Here is a 14,854-nt window from a genome sequence, read left to right on the forward strand (position 1 = left end):
TCCCTCATGCTTTTTTTATTATCTGTAAAGTTTATTTGTGTTCTGTTAAATTATACTATTTTTTTAGATGGGATGTTCCCTTTAAACCAGTCTTTACAGGTTTTAGCCTCTTTCTTTGGTATAATATCAGAAGAAAGATGGGCTGATTACTGGATGTATTTTACTGTCTGTAGCACAACAGTAAGCTAATCAGTTAGGATGATATCAGAATTTTATGGTGTCAATCTAAAAACCTCTTTTGTGTTGAGGAAGCATTTGACTCAGCTCTGCTTTACAGGCTTCTTCTCTCATAGTGGCCAGACAGAACAATTTCTCCCGGTCTCAGAATGGACTTGGAGACTATTCCAATGAAGATGCAGGTGAGTTGATTGGAGGTTGGTGCATTTATATACACTACAGGAATATATATTGTAATCTCAGATAAATTCTGAATTTTGTTTTTAGAACTTTAGTAAAACATTATTTGATTAGATGAAATTTAGGATACATCCCAGCATCATTTATTGATGTATGTGACTTGATAAAAGCTTCATTAATCATTCCTTCATATTAAGTAGAAGTAACAAAGAGCTCCAGATGTAACTTGTAATGAGTTATTTTTCCACTTTTCAGTTTTTTGTGTGTCTTTATTTTTTGGAAAAAATTACAATCTACTTCTTTCCAAGAGTGGCATTATTTGCTTTTTGTAAACCTTCCCATGACTCAGCCAGTGACATGAAACTAGCTTTATGACCTATTTTGTGTATTTTAAGGTTTTTCTTTGGCTTAGTGACTGGCAGAGAGTTTTATTCAGTTATGGGGAAATGCAGTTTTTGGTGGTACTCAGAGATGTCATTTGTGGGATGTTAGGATGTCATTTGTGGGCTGCTTCAGAAGGATTATTTATCTTCATGATCCCTCTCTCCAAAGCATCACCATTGATGTCCATTGTAGATAGTAACATCCCAGAGGTAAATGCATTTGAATTCATTCCTGGTGAGCATTATAAATATATATATATATATATATATATATATATATATATATATATATATATATATATATATATATATATATATATATATATATTATTTAGGTTATTATATATATTATTATAGGTTAATTTTTCTTTTCCTGAAAACATTTCAAAATATGTTTATATATAATGTAAATAGTGTATTCTACTTAGGTAAAGAATTTTTGCTATGAAATTTACTAGTAATCTGCATATTTACCTACCCCTCTATATGCAAATAGACTGTATTTCTCTTTTAGTACGTTATATTGCTATGATAATTCAGTATACTGACCTTGATTATTTTCATACAACATGCCTTCTCCCAAACAAGAGAAACAGCAAATAACAGAAAATAATTAATTTACAAATCTAAAATGGAAAACATACAAATTTAAATTTATGCACAGCCTACAATTGCAGTGAAAGTCAACTTCTTGCATACATTTTTTTTTATATATATTTTACAATATTTTTATTCATACATTATCTTATACATTTTCGGTCTCATTATATTTTTATAATTTTTACTAACGCTTTTCACAATTTTCACATTTTCTCGTTTTCACAATATTAATGTGCCTGTTTGCATGAATATAAATATTTACATTCATACTCATACACACAAGCATGTGCAAACACACACACACACTGCGTAGTGTAGTGGTTAGCACGCTCGGCTCGCATCCAAGAAGGCTCGGGTTCGAATCCTGGGAGTGGCGAGGCAAATGGGCAAGCCTCTTAATGTGTAGCCCTTGTTCACCTAGCAGCAAGTAGGAATGGGATATAACCCAAGGGGTTGTGACCTTGCTGTCCCAGTGTGTGGTGTGTAAATGGTCTCAGTCCTACCTAAAGATCAATCACTATGAGCTCTGAGCTCTTTCCATAGGGTAATGGCTGGCTGGGTGACCAGCAGACGACCGTAGGTGAATCGCACACACACACACACACACACACACACACACACACACACACACACACACACATTAATCCATTTGCATTAGCATAACACAGTAAGTAAGGTATGCTATACTAATGTAAATGGATTAATGTCAACTAAAAAGGAATTAAATGAATTGTTAAACAGAACTGCACCAGATGTTGTATCATGTGAGACAAAATGGAAAAATGAATGGGGAACTGACATTGGTGATAATAGATATGATTTATGGATGAAAAATAGAAGTGACAAGGGAGGAGGTGGAGTGATCATTCTGACTAAAAAGTGTTTTAAAGTGGAGAAGGTAATAAAGAGTGAAGACAAGTCTGAAGTTCTACAAGTGATGATTAGAAGTGGAAATGGAAGGATAATGAATTATGTAGGAGTGTATATGCCACCTATGACCAATGCTTGGGGAAAAGAAGAGCAAAAAGAGATGTCGGTAGATGTGTTAAAAGGTCTTGAAAAGATAGTGATGGAAAATAGTGATGTAGTTATTGTTGGTGATTTTAATTGTAAGGAAATAAATTGGGAGACATTGACAACTACTGGAAGTGAGGATTCATGGAGTAATAGACTATTAAACTGGGGGGTGGAAAACTTGATGACTCAATGGGTTGACTGTGATACCAGATTTAGTGGAAGAGATAAACCATCAAGACTTGATTTAGTGTTTACTAAGGACATGGAAATTATTGAAACTATACACTATGATAGCCTTCTGAGTAAAAGTGATCATGTGTTGATGGAATTTAATGTGAAAAATGAAAATGTAATCATTGATGAAAATTATAAGGTGAAAAGATTTAAATACAGTAAAGCTGACTTTAAAAAATTAAGAAAATACTCTGTTGTCATGGACCGGAAGGACTTTGAAGATGCAGAAGATGTTCAGAAAAAATGGGATGAATTTATAAGGATATGCAATTCTGCTGTGGAGAAATTTGTACCTAGAAGAGGAGCAAGATGTAGAAAGGGTAAAGAATGGTTCAATACAAAATGCAAATAAACTAGAAATTATAAGTGAAATGCTTGGGATAGATGGAAGAAGAGGAAAACTGGGAGCAGATGAGTGGAATATATTTGATGTTAGAAACAAGTACATTGAGATAGTAAGAATGGGGAGAAGAAACTATGAAAGAGATATAATAGATAAGTGTATAAATGAGCCCAAACTATTCTTTAGACATATTAATGGGAAGATGAAGAAGAAGGAAGGTGTATCAAGATTGAAAGTTGAAGGAAAAATCTGTGAGGATGCACAGGACATGGCAGAGGTTATGAACAGTAGTTTCAGACTGATATTTACTGTGGAAGGGGAATTTGATGCTGGAAGGGATAAGTTGGTGAGGAATATACTAAGTACAGTCCCAGACGGTTATGAGTAAATACTTAAGATGATGGAAGAACTTGATGTAAATAAAGTAACTGATCCAGATGGAGTATTAAACTGGATATTGAAGGAACGTAGAGAACAACTGGCTGATAAAATTCAGTCTAGTGGTGACATCACTGTATGGTACTGACAGTATGGTACTGGAAGTTGATTTAAGTAAGATAAATAGATGGAGTAAATCTTGGCTAATGGAATTCAATTTTAGTAAATATAAAGTAATGGAGTTTGGTAAGAGTAAGAAAAGAATACAATATCATTATGAGATGGATGGTATGAAGTTAAAGAAGTCAAAAGAGGAAGTGGATTTGGGAGTAACAGTTACTGAAAATATTACACAGGACAGACACATTGATAAAATTACTGGAGAGAGGATGAATTTGCTAAAAAGAGTAAAAATGTCATTCTCATATTTGGATGAAGGAATGATAAAAAAAAGTTGTTGATTTCCATGATAAGACCAAGATTGAAATATGCAGCAGTGGTGTGGTCTCATATAAAGAGGAATATTGTAAAATTAGAAAGAGTACAAAGAGCAGTCACTAAGATGGTTCTGGAGTTAAACAAGTCAACTTATGAGGAGAGATTAAAAATTTTAGAAATTCTTACCCTTGAAAATAGGAGAGAGAGAGGAGATTTAATAAACATCTATAGAATGATAAATGGTGTGGAAAATGTGGACAAAGAATGTTTTATAAATCTAGACACAGAGTACAAGGGGACACAGTAAGAAGCTGAAGAAAGTTAACTGTAGAAGAGACATCAAGAAGTATAGTTTTCCTCATAGAAGTGTGAAGAAATGGAATGAACTTAGTGAAGATGTTGTCAATGCCATAACTGTCCATGCTTTTAAGATCAAACTGGATAAATATAGAGAGAGGATACTATAAGATTACTCCCCTCCTGTAAACCACAACTAGGTAAATACACACACACACACACACACACACACACACACACACACACACACACACACACACACACACACACACACACACACACACACACACACACACACACACACACACACACACACACACACTTTTTTTTTATGTAGGAGGGACACTGGCCAAGGGCAAAAAAAAAAAAAAAGCCCACTGAGATGCCATTCCCAGAAAAGGGACCAAAGTGGTAGTCAAAAATTGAAGGATAAGTGTCTTGAAACCTCCCAATTGAAGGAATTCAAGTCATAGGAAGGTGGAAATATAGAAGCAGGCAGGGAGAACCAGAGTTTACCAGAGGAAGAGATGAATGATTGAGAATACTGGTTAACTCTTGCATTAGAGAGGTGGACAGAATAGGGTGAGAGAAAGAAGAGTCTTGTGTAGTGAGGCTACAGGAGGAGGGGAGGCATGTAGTTAGCAAGATCAGAAGAGTAGTTAGCATGAAAACAGCAGTAGAAGATAGCTAGAGATGCAACATTGCGGCAATGAGAGAGAGGCTGAAGACAGTTAGAGGAGAGGAGTTAATGAGTCAAAAAACTTTTGATTCCAACCTGTCTAGAAGAGTGGTATGAGTGAAACCACCCCAGACATGTGAAGCATACTCCATACATGGACAGATAAGGCCCTTGTACAGGGTTAGCAGCTGTGGGGGTGTGAGAACAAGTGGCAGAGACATCTCAGAACACCTAACTTCATAGAAGCTGTTTTAGCTAGAGATTAGACTTGAAGTTTCCAGTTCAGATTATATGTAAAGGACAGACCGAGGATGTTCAGTGTAGAAGAGGGGGGACAGTTGAGTGTCATTGAAGAAGAGGGGATAGTTGTCTGGAAGATTGTGTCAAATTGATAGATGGAGGAATTGAGAATTTGAGTGAAACCACCCCAGACATGTGAAGCATACTCCATACATGGATAGATAAGGCCCTTGTACAGGGTTAGCAGCTGTGGGGGTGTGAGAACAAGTGGCAGAGACATCTCAGAACACCTAACTTCATAGAAGCTGTTTTAGCTAGAGATTAGACTTGAAGTTTCCAGTTCAGATTATATGTAAAGGACAGACCGAGGATGTTCAGTGTAGAAGAGGGGGGGACAGTTGAGTGTCATTGAAGAAGAGGGGATAGTTGTCTGGAAGGTTGTGTCAAATTGATAGATGGAGGAATTGAGTTTTTGAGGCATTGAACAATACCAAGTTTGCTCTGCCCCAAATCAGAAATTTTTGAAAGATCAGAAGTCGGGCATTCTGTGGCTCTGCTATGTGAACTGTTAACTTTCTGAAGTGTTGGACGTCTATGAAAAGATGTGGAAAGTGCAGGGTGGTATCATTAGCGTAGGAGTGGATAGGACGAGAAATTTTGTTTAGTAGGTCATTGATGAATAATAAGAAGAGAGTGGGTGACAGCACAGAACCCTGAGGAACACCACTGTTAATAAATTTAGAAGAACAGTGACCATCTACCACAGCAACAATAGAACGGTCAGAAAGGAAACTTGAGATGAAGTTACAGAGAGAAGGATAGAAGCTGTAGAAGGGTAGTTTGGAAATCAAAGTTTTTGCCAGACTCTAACAAAAGCTTTTGATATATCCAAGGCAACAGCAAAAGTTTCACCAGAATCTCTAAAAAAAGGATGACCAAGACTCATTAAGGAAAGCCAGAAGATCACCAGTAGATTGGCCGTGACGGAACCCATACTGGTGATCAGGTAGAAGGTTGTGAAGTGATAGATGTTTAAGAATCTTCCTGTTGAGGATAGATTCAAAAACTTTAGATAGGCAGGAAATTAAAGCAATAGAATGGTAGTTTGAGGGATTAGAACGGTCACCGTTTTAGGAACAGGCTGAATGTAGGGAAACTTCCAGCAAGAAGGAAAGGTAGATGTTGACAGAGTTGAAAGAGTTTGACTAGGCAAGGTGCTGAAAGAGCTTGATGTTAGAAAAGCTATGGGACCAGATCAAGTAAATGGATGGATATTAAAAGAATGCAGAGAACAGTTGGAGGAACCCATTGAAAGAAGGAAAAGCACCAAGGGAATGGAAAAGAGCTAACATAGTCTGAATATACAAAGGGCGAAATAGAATGGAACCATTAAATTACAGACCAGTGTCACTAACAAGTATTGTAAGCAAGCTTTGTGAAATAGTTATTAAAGATAGATGGGTGTAATATTTAGAATAATATTTAGAAGATGAAAAGATAATTACAGAAAAGCAATTTGGATTCAGGAAAGGGAGGTCACAAATCTACTGAGCTTCTATACGAGAGTAATCAGTGGAGTGCAAGAGAGGGATGGACAGGTTGATGCGGTATACCTGGATCTCAAAAAAGCATCTGCTAAAGTTCCCAACAAAAGTTTTAAGTGGAAGTTAGAAAATGAAAGAGGACTAAAGGAAGCAACATTGAGATGGATGAAGGATTATTTACAAGGGAGGGAAATGAGAACAGTAATCATAGACACTAATTCAAGTTGGCATGAATTGACAAGTGGGGTACCACAAGGACCTGTGTTGGCACCTATTATATTTCAAATTCATGTAAATTATATGACAGAGGAACTAAATAGCTATATAAACCTGTTTGTTGATGATGCAAAAATAATGAAAATAATAAAGGATGAAAATGACTGCAAGGAGTTACAGAAGGATATTGACAAGACACATGCATGGAGCCAAAGATGGAAGCTAGAATTCAATGTCAGAAAATGCCATGTGTTAGAAACAGGAAAAAGTAGAAGAGACCTTCATGGAAGTATAAAATGGGAGGAGAAATAATAACAAAAACTAATGAAGGAAAAGATTTGGGAGTAATGATCCAGGACACACTATCACCTGAGAGGCATATAAATGGAATATTTGGTTCTACATACAGCTTGTTAACAAACATTAGGGTGGTGTTTAACTATTTAGAAAAAGAAATGAAGAAAATTACAACAGGCATGATACAACCTATATTGGAATACACAGCAGTAGTTTGGGCTTCACATAGAAAAAAAGATAAACAAACTGGAAAGAATACAGAGGATAGCGACAAAGATGGTACCAGAATTGAAAAAACTTAAGCTATGAAGAAAGACTTGAAGAGATGGGATTACCAACACTACAAGAGAGAAGAGAAAGAAGAGACCTGATAACAATGTACAAATTAACAAACAATATAGAAAGAATAGACAGAAATGACTTGGTACCACAGATGGAGGAGGGAGAGAGACAGACGAAGTGACATGGGAAGAAAATAGAGAAGAGTGGATGTTAAAGCAGCATCAAGAAATACACCTTTCTGTATTGAACTATTGAAGTCTGGAATGGTTTGATGGAAGAGGTGGTTGTGGCAAATGGTGTACACATGTTTAAAGAGAAACTGAATATATTTGATTATAGAGACAGGGCAAAATGAGCTTTGGCTCGTGTCCTGTACAATGCAACTAAGTAAATACACACACTAATGCATGGGAGACCAGTAAATTTAAAAGTATGCAACTAGAAGCAAAAAATCATATGGAGGAAATGATAAGGAAAAGTAACAAAGTGCTCTTAATAGGCAACTTCAACACTAAAGGAATTAACTGGGAGGAGGTGGAAGTGAAAGAAAATATCGAGTCATGGAGCAAAGAACTTATGCAAATCGTGATGGTGAATACAGTGAGACAATGGTTGAATGAGCCTACAAGATGCAGAGAAGAGGAACCATCACAGTTGGACTTTGTGTTTAGAAAAACCCCAGAAAGTAGACCAATTGTATACATTGAGTCCAATGGAAAGAAGTGATCATGTGATAATAGAAATAGTACCACAGGAGGAAAAAAGTGTTGTACAGGAAAGAGCAATACAGAAATGGGAGAAAGAACTATGCTAAGGCAAACTTTGCAGAACTTATTAAATTTTATTGAAAAATTAACTGGAAAGAGCTATTTGAAGGTAAAGTAGTGCAAGAAAAATATTAGGTATTTTTGAGCAATTATAGAGAGAGAGGGTGCAACAGTTTGTGCCAAGTTAAAGTGAAAATTTGGAAACATGAATGGTATAAAGCTAGGCATGTAGAAGCAAAAACAGAAAAAAGATGGGGCATGGAAGAAAATGATGAAACTAAACAGAAATGCTTTAGAAAAATACAGAAAGGCAAGAAATGAATGTATAGTGGTACCTCTAGATATGAGTTTAATTGGTTCCAGCCCTACCTCGTAACTTGAAGTTACTTGTATCATGAGTTATTAATTCCCATTTAAATTAACTGAAACCCCGTTAATCCGTTCCAGCCAGCAGAACAAAATACAAAATATCCTAATTGACCTGAAATAAATATGCAATTAAATTACAAAACATACGTAATTCATTACTAAACATAAGTGTAGATAATAAATAATAATAACTGAAATATAATGTTGTTTTGTGAGTGCTTACCAGAAGACAAACGATGGCAGACAACGCAGGTAGGCGGAGTAGGTGGAGGATGAAGGATGCCAGGGTAGTAGGCGGAGGATGAGGGATAAGTAGCATGAACTTGAACAAACAAGATTAAACTTAACACTAGAGTAACTGGAAATTAAATTTAATTCTAATCTTTATGTAGCTTAAAATAATTTTTCATTTTACTTAAATTTACTCAAACTAAAGATTGCTTTTTTACAACTTACATTAGAATCAAACAATGTAGTATAAAGACTCAATTTTTTTTTTCAAAATTATTATTTTTTTATTTATTTATTTATTTTCACTTATTTTGCTTCAACTTACATAAACTAATTTTCAGCATTATTTTTGGCCTTAGGCACACTTTGATTTCCACTTTCTCGGGGACTCTTGCTGAAAAAATGGTCCAATGAGATTTACCTCTGTCTACTTTTCAAAATGTTTCTGAAATGCATGAGGCATATGTCATTGTATTGGGCAGCTGCATAGTTTGTGTGTACCTTTTCTGGGTGATTTTTTTCCACAAAATCAGTCACTTTCTGATACGCTGCCAAAACCTCTTTAATTTCTGCAGTCGTAACCACAGGAGCCTCATCCTCTTCCTCATCCTCGCCACTGAACCCCTGATGAACCTCCACTTCTTGTAGGGCCTGAAGCTCCTGTAATTCCTCAGTCACCAGCTCCTGATTGTGCTCCTCAACGAGATCGTTGATGTCCCTCTCATCAATCTCCAAACCCATGGACTTTCCGAGTGCCACTATCTCGTCCAACTCTGCCATTTCGAATCCCTCAAAATCACATTCAGAAACAGCTCCTGACTGTGCTCCTCAACGAGATCGTTGGTGTCCCCCTCATCAACCTCCAAACCCATGGACTTTCCGAGTGCCACTATCTCGTCCAACTCTGCCATTTCAAATCCCTCAAAATCACATTTAGAAGCAGCGTCAGGCCACAATTTCCTCCAGGAAGAGTTTAAGGTTCGACGAGTTACTCCCTACCAAGCCAAGTCTGTGATTTTCAAGAAAATTACAATGTTGTAATGTTCCTTCCAAAATTCATGCAGGTTAGATTGGTGTTTTCAGTAACTTAAAAACATCGCTTGAACAAATGCTTTGTGTATAATTTCTTGAAGTTAGAAATCACTTGCTGGTCCATGGGCTGGAGGATAGAGGTTGTGCTGAGGGGGGAGGTATAGGACCTTGATGAACTTGAACTCATTGAGAATATCATCTTCTAGGCCAGGGGGATGAGCAGGAGCATTGTCTAGGATAAGTAGACATTTCAAAGGAAGATTATTCTCCTCCAAGTATTTTTTGATAGCTGGGCTGAATATGAGGTTAACCCATTCAATAAAATATTGACGGGTAACCCAGGCTTTGGCATTAGCTCTCCACATGACTTGGAGTTTTTTCCTTTAGCACTTTGTGTGCCTTGAATGCCCTCGGATTTTCAAAGTGGTATACCAGCAGAGGTTTGATTTTACAATCTCCACTGGCATTGGCACATAGAGCCAGTGTCAATCTGTCCTTCATGGGCTTGTGGCCTGGCATTTTCTTTTCTTTGGCTGTAATGAAGGTCCTTTGTGGCATTTTCTTCCAAAAAAGGCCAGTCTCAATTAGAAACTTGCTGTGAGACATAGCCTTCAGTGAGAATGAGTTCTGCAAGTTTTTTGCAGAACTCTTCAGCTACCTTAGCATCAGCACTAGATGCCTCTCCATGACGAACCACAGAGTCACTGAACTCCAGTACGCTTATGAAATTTTTCAAACCAACCTCGTGAAGCCTTGAACTCTGGTACTGTTGGTGTGCTGGAGCTCTCACCACCCCCCTTCTCTGCCTGCTCTCTTCTCAGATCAGCATAAATGGCACAACCCTTCTCACTAATTATGGTCTCAGTGACTATTGTCTTTTATCCATATAAGCAAAAGCCTCTCCATCTCTTCATGGATATCTGTTTGTTTAGTAGAGAAGATAGTCACTCCCTTAGCATGTTTTTTATTCTTAATTAAATCTTTGTTCTTCAAAATGATGCAAATACTCAACGTACTACGCTCATACTCCTTAGCAAGATCACTCACGCACACCACACTCATGTTTTTCAATTATTTCCCTCTTAATTTCTAAGCTCATCATTTGTTTCTTATGATCACTACTATCTTTAGCACTTCCTTTCTTGGGCCCCATGGTTAAATGCACAAAAAAGCACAAAAAAGTAGCACAAAATACGAAAAAACATAGATAAAAGTCAGAGCAAATGTTTAGTGGCCACGAGTAATGGTACAATGTGCAGATGTGTGGATCGCTGCTTTGCTATCGAGCACTGATGATGGTGGGTGGTGTTGCTGCTGCTGGCTGCTCGTATTTTGGAAAAATGCTCGTGTTATGAGGCATAATTTTTCGCAAATTTTTACTCGTATCTCGGAAAACTTGTATATAGATGCACTCCTATGTAGAGGTACCACTGTAGTATAATAAGAAGAGAAGAAGAAAGAAACTGAAAGTGACATAGTAAGAAAATGCAAGGAAGAATCCAAACTTTTCTACAGATATGTAAATGGGAAAATGAAACATAAGGATGGCATAAACAAGCTAAAAAGGGAAGGAAAAAATTATGAAACTACTAAAATAAGTGAACTAATGAATGAAAGTGTTTCCTTTGTGTTTACAAAGGAAATTGAATTTGTGACACGGAAAGTGGTATCACAGAATGAGGGAATACAGGAGATACAAGTAAAGAGACAAGAAATCAAGAAATTGCTGGAATAGCTGGATGTTAGAAAAGTTATGGGACCAGATCAAGTAAATGGATGGATATTAAAAGAATGCAGAGAACAAATGGAAGAACCCATATGGGATATATCATATTTTATAGCTTACATGACACACTTTTTTCCTAAAAAAATACCCTGAAAAATACTTGTGTGTCTTGTAAGATGAATGTTGTATTGTGACGAGTTCTTGGGATTTGAAGATGAATGAAATTTCTTTGATTTATATTTTTACATACAGATTTTTTAAGATTTTAATAAATTTTTATGAAAATAAAACCACCCTTGGACAATGAAAGATGTATAGTGTATTTACTAATCACCAACTTGTATGTCATTGCCATACAATTAAAATCGGACAAGTGATAATGTAAACAATATGTGGCACCAGTATGTGGAGGGACGTACTGCTTCACTGTGTGTATTTACCTACAATAGTTTTATTTACATAGTTGTAAATTTGTATTGAGTGCTCCAGCAAATTTGTGATAAGTGCTGAGACAATAGATAGTTTTATGAAAAGGTTAGATTAATTCATGGTTAACGATGATAGATGGTCAAATGTAGGTTTATAGGAGATGCCTTGTGTAGATCAACCAGCCTCTCACAGACTCTTTGCTTCTTGTGTTTTTATGTTTAGTGGTCAGGTATATGGTGAATGTGTTCTTATATGAGAATGACTTTTTTCTTCGAAATTTCTTCCCAGTATTAGGTTGCGTCTTCCAAGATGCAGCATCTTGTAAGCTGTAAAATACAGTAATCAACAACTTGTTGAGAGAAGGAAAAGTACCAAGGGAATGGAAAAGATCAACGAAATAAAATGGAACCATTAAATTATAGACTGGTTTCACTAACAGGAATTGTAAGCAAGTTTTGTGAAATAGTATTTAAAGACAGATGGATGGAATATCTAGAAGATGAGAAGATAATTACAGAAAATCAATTTGGGTTCAGGAAAGTGGGATTCTGTGTCACAAAGCTACTGAGCTGCTATATGTGAGTAATAGATGGAGTGCAAGAGAGGGACAGATGGGTTGATGCTTTTTACCTGGATCTCAAAAAAGCATTTGATAAAGGTCCCCACAAAAGCCTTATGTGGAAGCTAGAGAATGGAAGAGGACAGAAGGGAGCAACATTGAGATGGATGGAGGATTATTTACAAGGGAGGGAAATGAGAACAGTAATCAGAGACACTAATTCAAGTTGGCACAGAGTGACCAGCACAGAGGGTGCTGCAAGGATCTGTGTTGGCACCTATTCTGTTTCAAATATATATAAATGATATGACAGAGGATGTAAATAGTTATATAAACTGTTTGTTGATGATGCAAAAAATAATGAAAATTATAAAGGATGAAAATGACTGCAAGGGGTTAGAAAGGGACATTGACAAGATACATGCATGAAGCCAAGGATGAAAACTAGAATTTAATGCCAGAAAATGCCACTTGTTGGAAATAGGAAAAAGTGAAAGAGACCTTCATGGAAGTACAAAATGGGAGGAGAAATAATAATGAAAAGTAATGAAGAAAAGATTTGGGAGTAATGATTCAGGACACACTATCACCTGAAAGACACATAAATGAGATATTCGGCTCTACATACAGCTTGTTAACTCTTTAGGCAAAGAAATTATAAAGAAAATTATGACAAGCATGATACAACCTAAACTGGAATATGTAGCAGTAGTTTGGGCTCCACCTAGAAAAAAGATATACGCAAACTGGAAAGAATACAGAGAATAACAATGAAGATGGTACCAGGATTGAAAGACTTGAAGAGATTGGTTTACCAACACTACAAGAGAGAAGAGAAAGAGGAGACCTGATAATAGTGTACAAATTAGTAAACAATATAAAAAGAATAGACAGAAATGACTTGGTACTGCAGATGGAAGAGGGAGAGAGACAGACAAAGGGACATGGGAAGAAAATAAAGAAGAGGGGATGTTCAAGTGGCATCAAGAAATGCAGCTTCCCATATAGAACTATTGGAATCTGGAATGATTTAAAGGAAGAGGTGGTTGTGGCAAATGATGTACACATGTTTAAAGAGAAACTGGATAAATATGGTTGTGGAGACAGCACAAAATGAGCTTTGGCTCATGCTATGTACAATACAACTAAGTAAATACAACTAGGTACACACACACACACACACACACACACACACACACACACACACACACACACACACACACACACACACACACACACACACACACAAAACACACATATTTGATGTAGCAAGCTAATTACTTTGATAAATTTCTTGTTATACCTACTATAACCTAATCATCATATATGTATATATGCACACATACACACATTTTCAGTAACAAGCTAATTTTTTTTTTATAAATACCTTATGTGTTATACCTACTGTAAACTAATCATATTATATATAAGTGTATAAATAATAATTTACAAATTTTATAAAGCATTTCATAGTTAAGAACACATGGTTCATTTTGGTATTACAAAATAGTCAATGCTCCTCATTTTCCTTTGGTTTGGATTTCTCCATCTCTCACAGTCAACCTCCGTGTGCCTCCAGAGGTGGACTTTTATTCCACCCTTCGGGACTACCCTTGGTTCCATGGAACACTCTCACGATGTGATGCAGCCTCAGCTGTTCTGCAGGAGGCAGTGGCTGGCCATGGGGTCTTCCTCGTCAGGCAGAGTGAAACAAGGAAGGGGGAATATGTACTTACCTTTAATTATCAGGGAAGAGCAAAGGTAAGCTTATTGATGTAATGTTTCCATAAAATGATTTGGCTAAGAGAGTAAATGATGTGTGTGTGAGTGTGTGGTGATTTCTCTGGGCCTGGCTTATAGGTAGATAGATAGACAAAATACCATAGTTTCTTGCATGTATTGATTTCATATTCTTCTTCTTTGCCCATATTTTGTTCTATTTATTATGGTTACTTATAGATTAATAACTCACTGTAAACTAAGAGTACAGTTTCTTATTTGACTTACGGTAAAGTATGTGAAGGGAAAGATGTTTCATCATTGTGAAAAGATATAAAAGGGAGTTGAACACATCATTGCAATGTCCTTTTAGTTTTCTTTAAAGCTATATTTGAAATAACATCATGATCATTTTATTTCTTTCCAGCATCTGAGAATGACTATCAACCCAGATGGAGCTTGTAGGGTCCAACACTTATCGTTTGCTACAATATTTGACCTCTTAGAATACTTCCGTGACAACCACATCCCACTGGAGTCTGGAGGGACATCTGATGTCACTCTATCTGAATTTGTTATAGCTGCTGATTATACAGCACAGTCTAGCCAGGGTGGAGCTGAACGCAGACCTCTGAACCTCCCCGACACCCGAGAGGTAGAAACTTTGTAACAAATGATGTGTTGATTCTTTAAAGTATCCAAGAATACTTTCCATTC

General features: G+C 36.6%; 1 protein-coding gene across 2 annotated transcripts in view; it reads left to right on the plus strand.

Annotated features, from left to right (window-relative positions):
• Positions 1–14,854, plus strand: part of LOC135114928 (SH2B adapter protein 1-like) — a 38,837-nt gene that overhangs the window by 9,657 nt on the left and 14,326 nt on the right. Inside the window, exons 5-7 of one of the 2 annotated variants that reach the window (XM_064031206.1) lie at positions 278–359; positions 13,998–14,179; positions 14,565–14,792. In XM_064031206.1, the coding sequence (XP_063887276.1) occupies positions 278–359; positions 13,998–14,179; positions 14,565–14,792 (492 nt within the window). Of the gene's footprint in view, positions 1–277; positions 360–13,976; positions 14,180–14,564; positions 14,793–14,854 lie in introns of both variants that reach the window. The other variant, XM_064031205.1, reaches the window with a different exon arrangement.

This window comes from Scylla paramamosain, chromosome 28 (assembly GCF_035594125.1).
Source record: "Scylla paramamosain isolate STU-SP2022 chromosome 28, ASM3559412v1, whole genome shotgun sequence".
Taxonomy (NCBI): domain Eukaryota; kingdom Metazoa; phylum Arthropoda; class Malacostraca; order Decapoda; family Portunidae; genus Scylla; species Scylla paramamosain.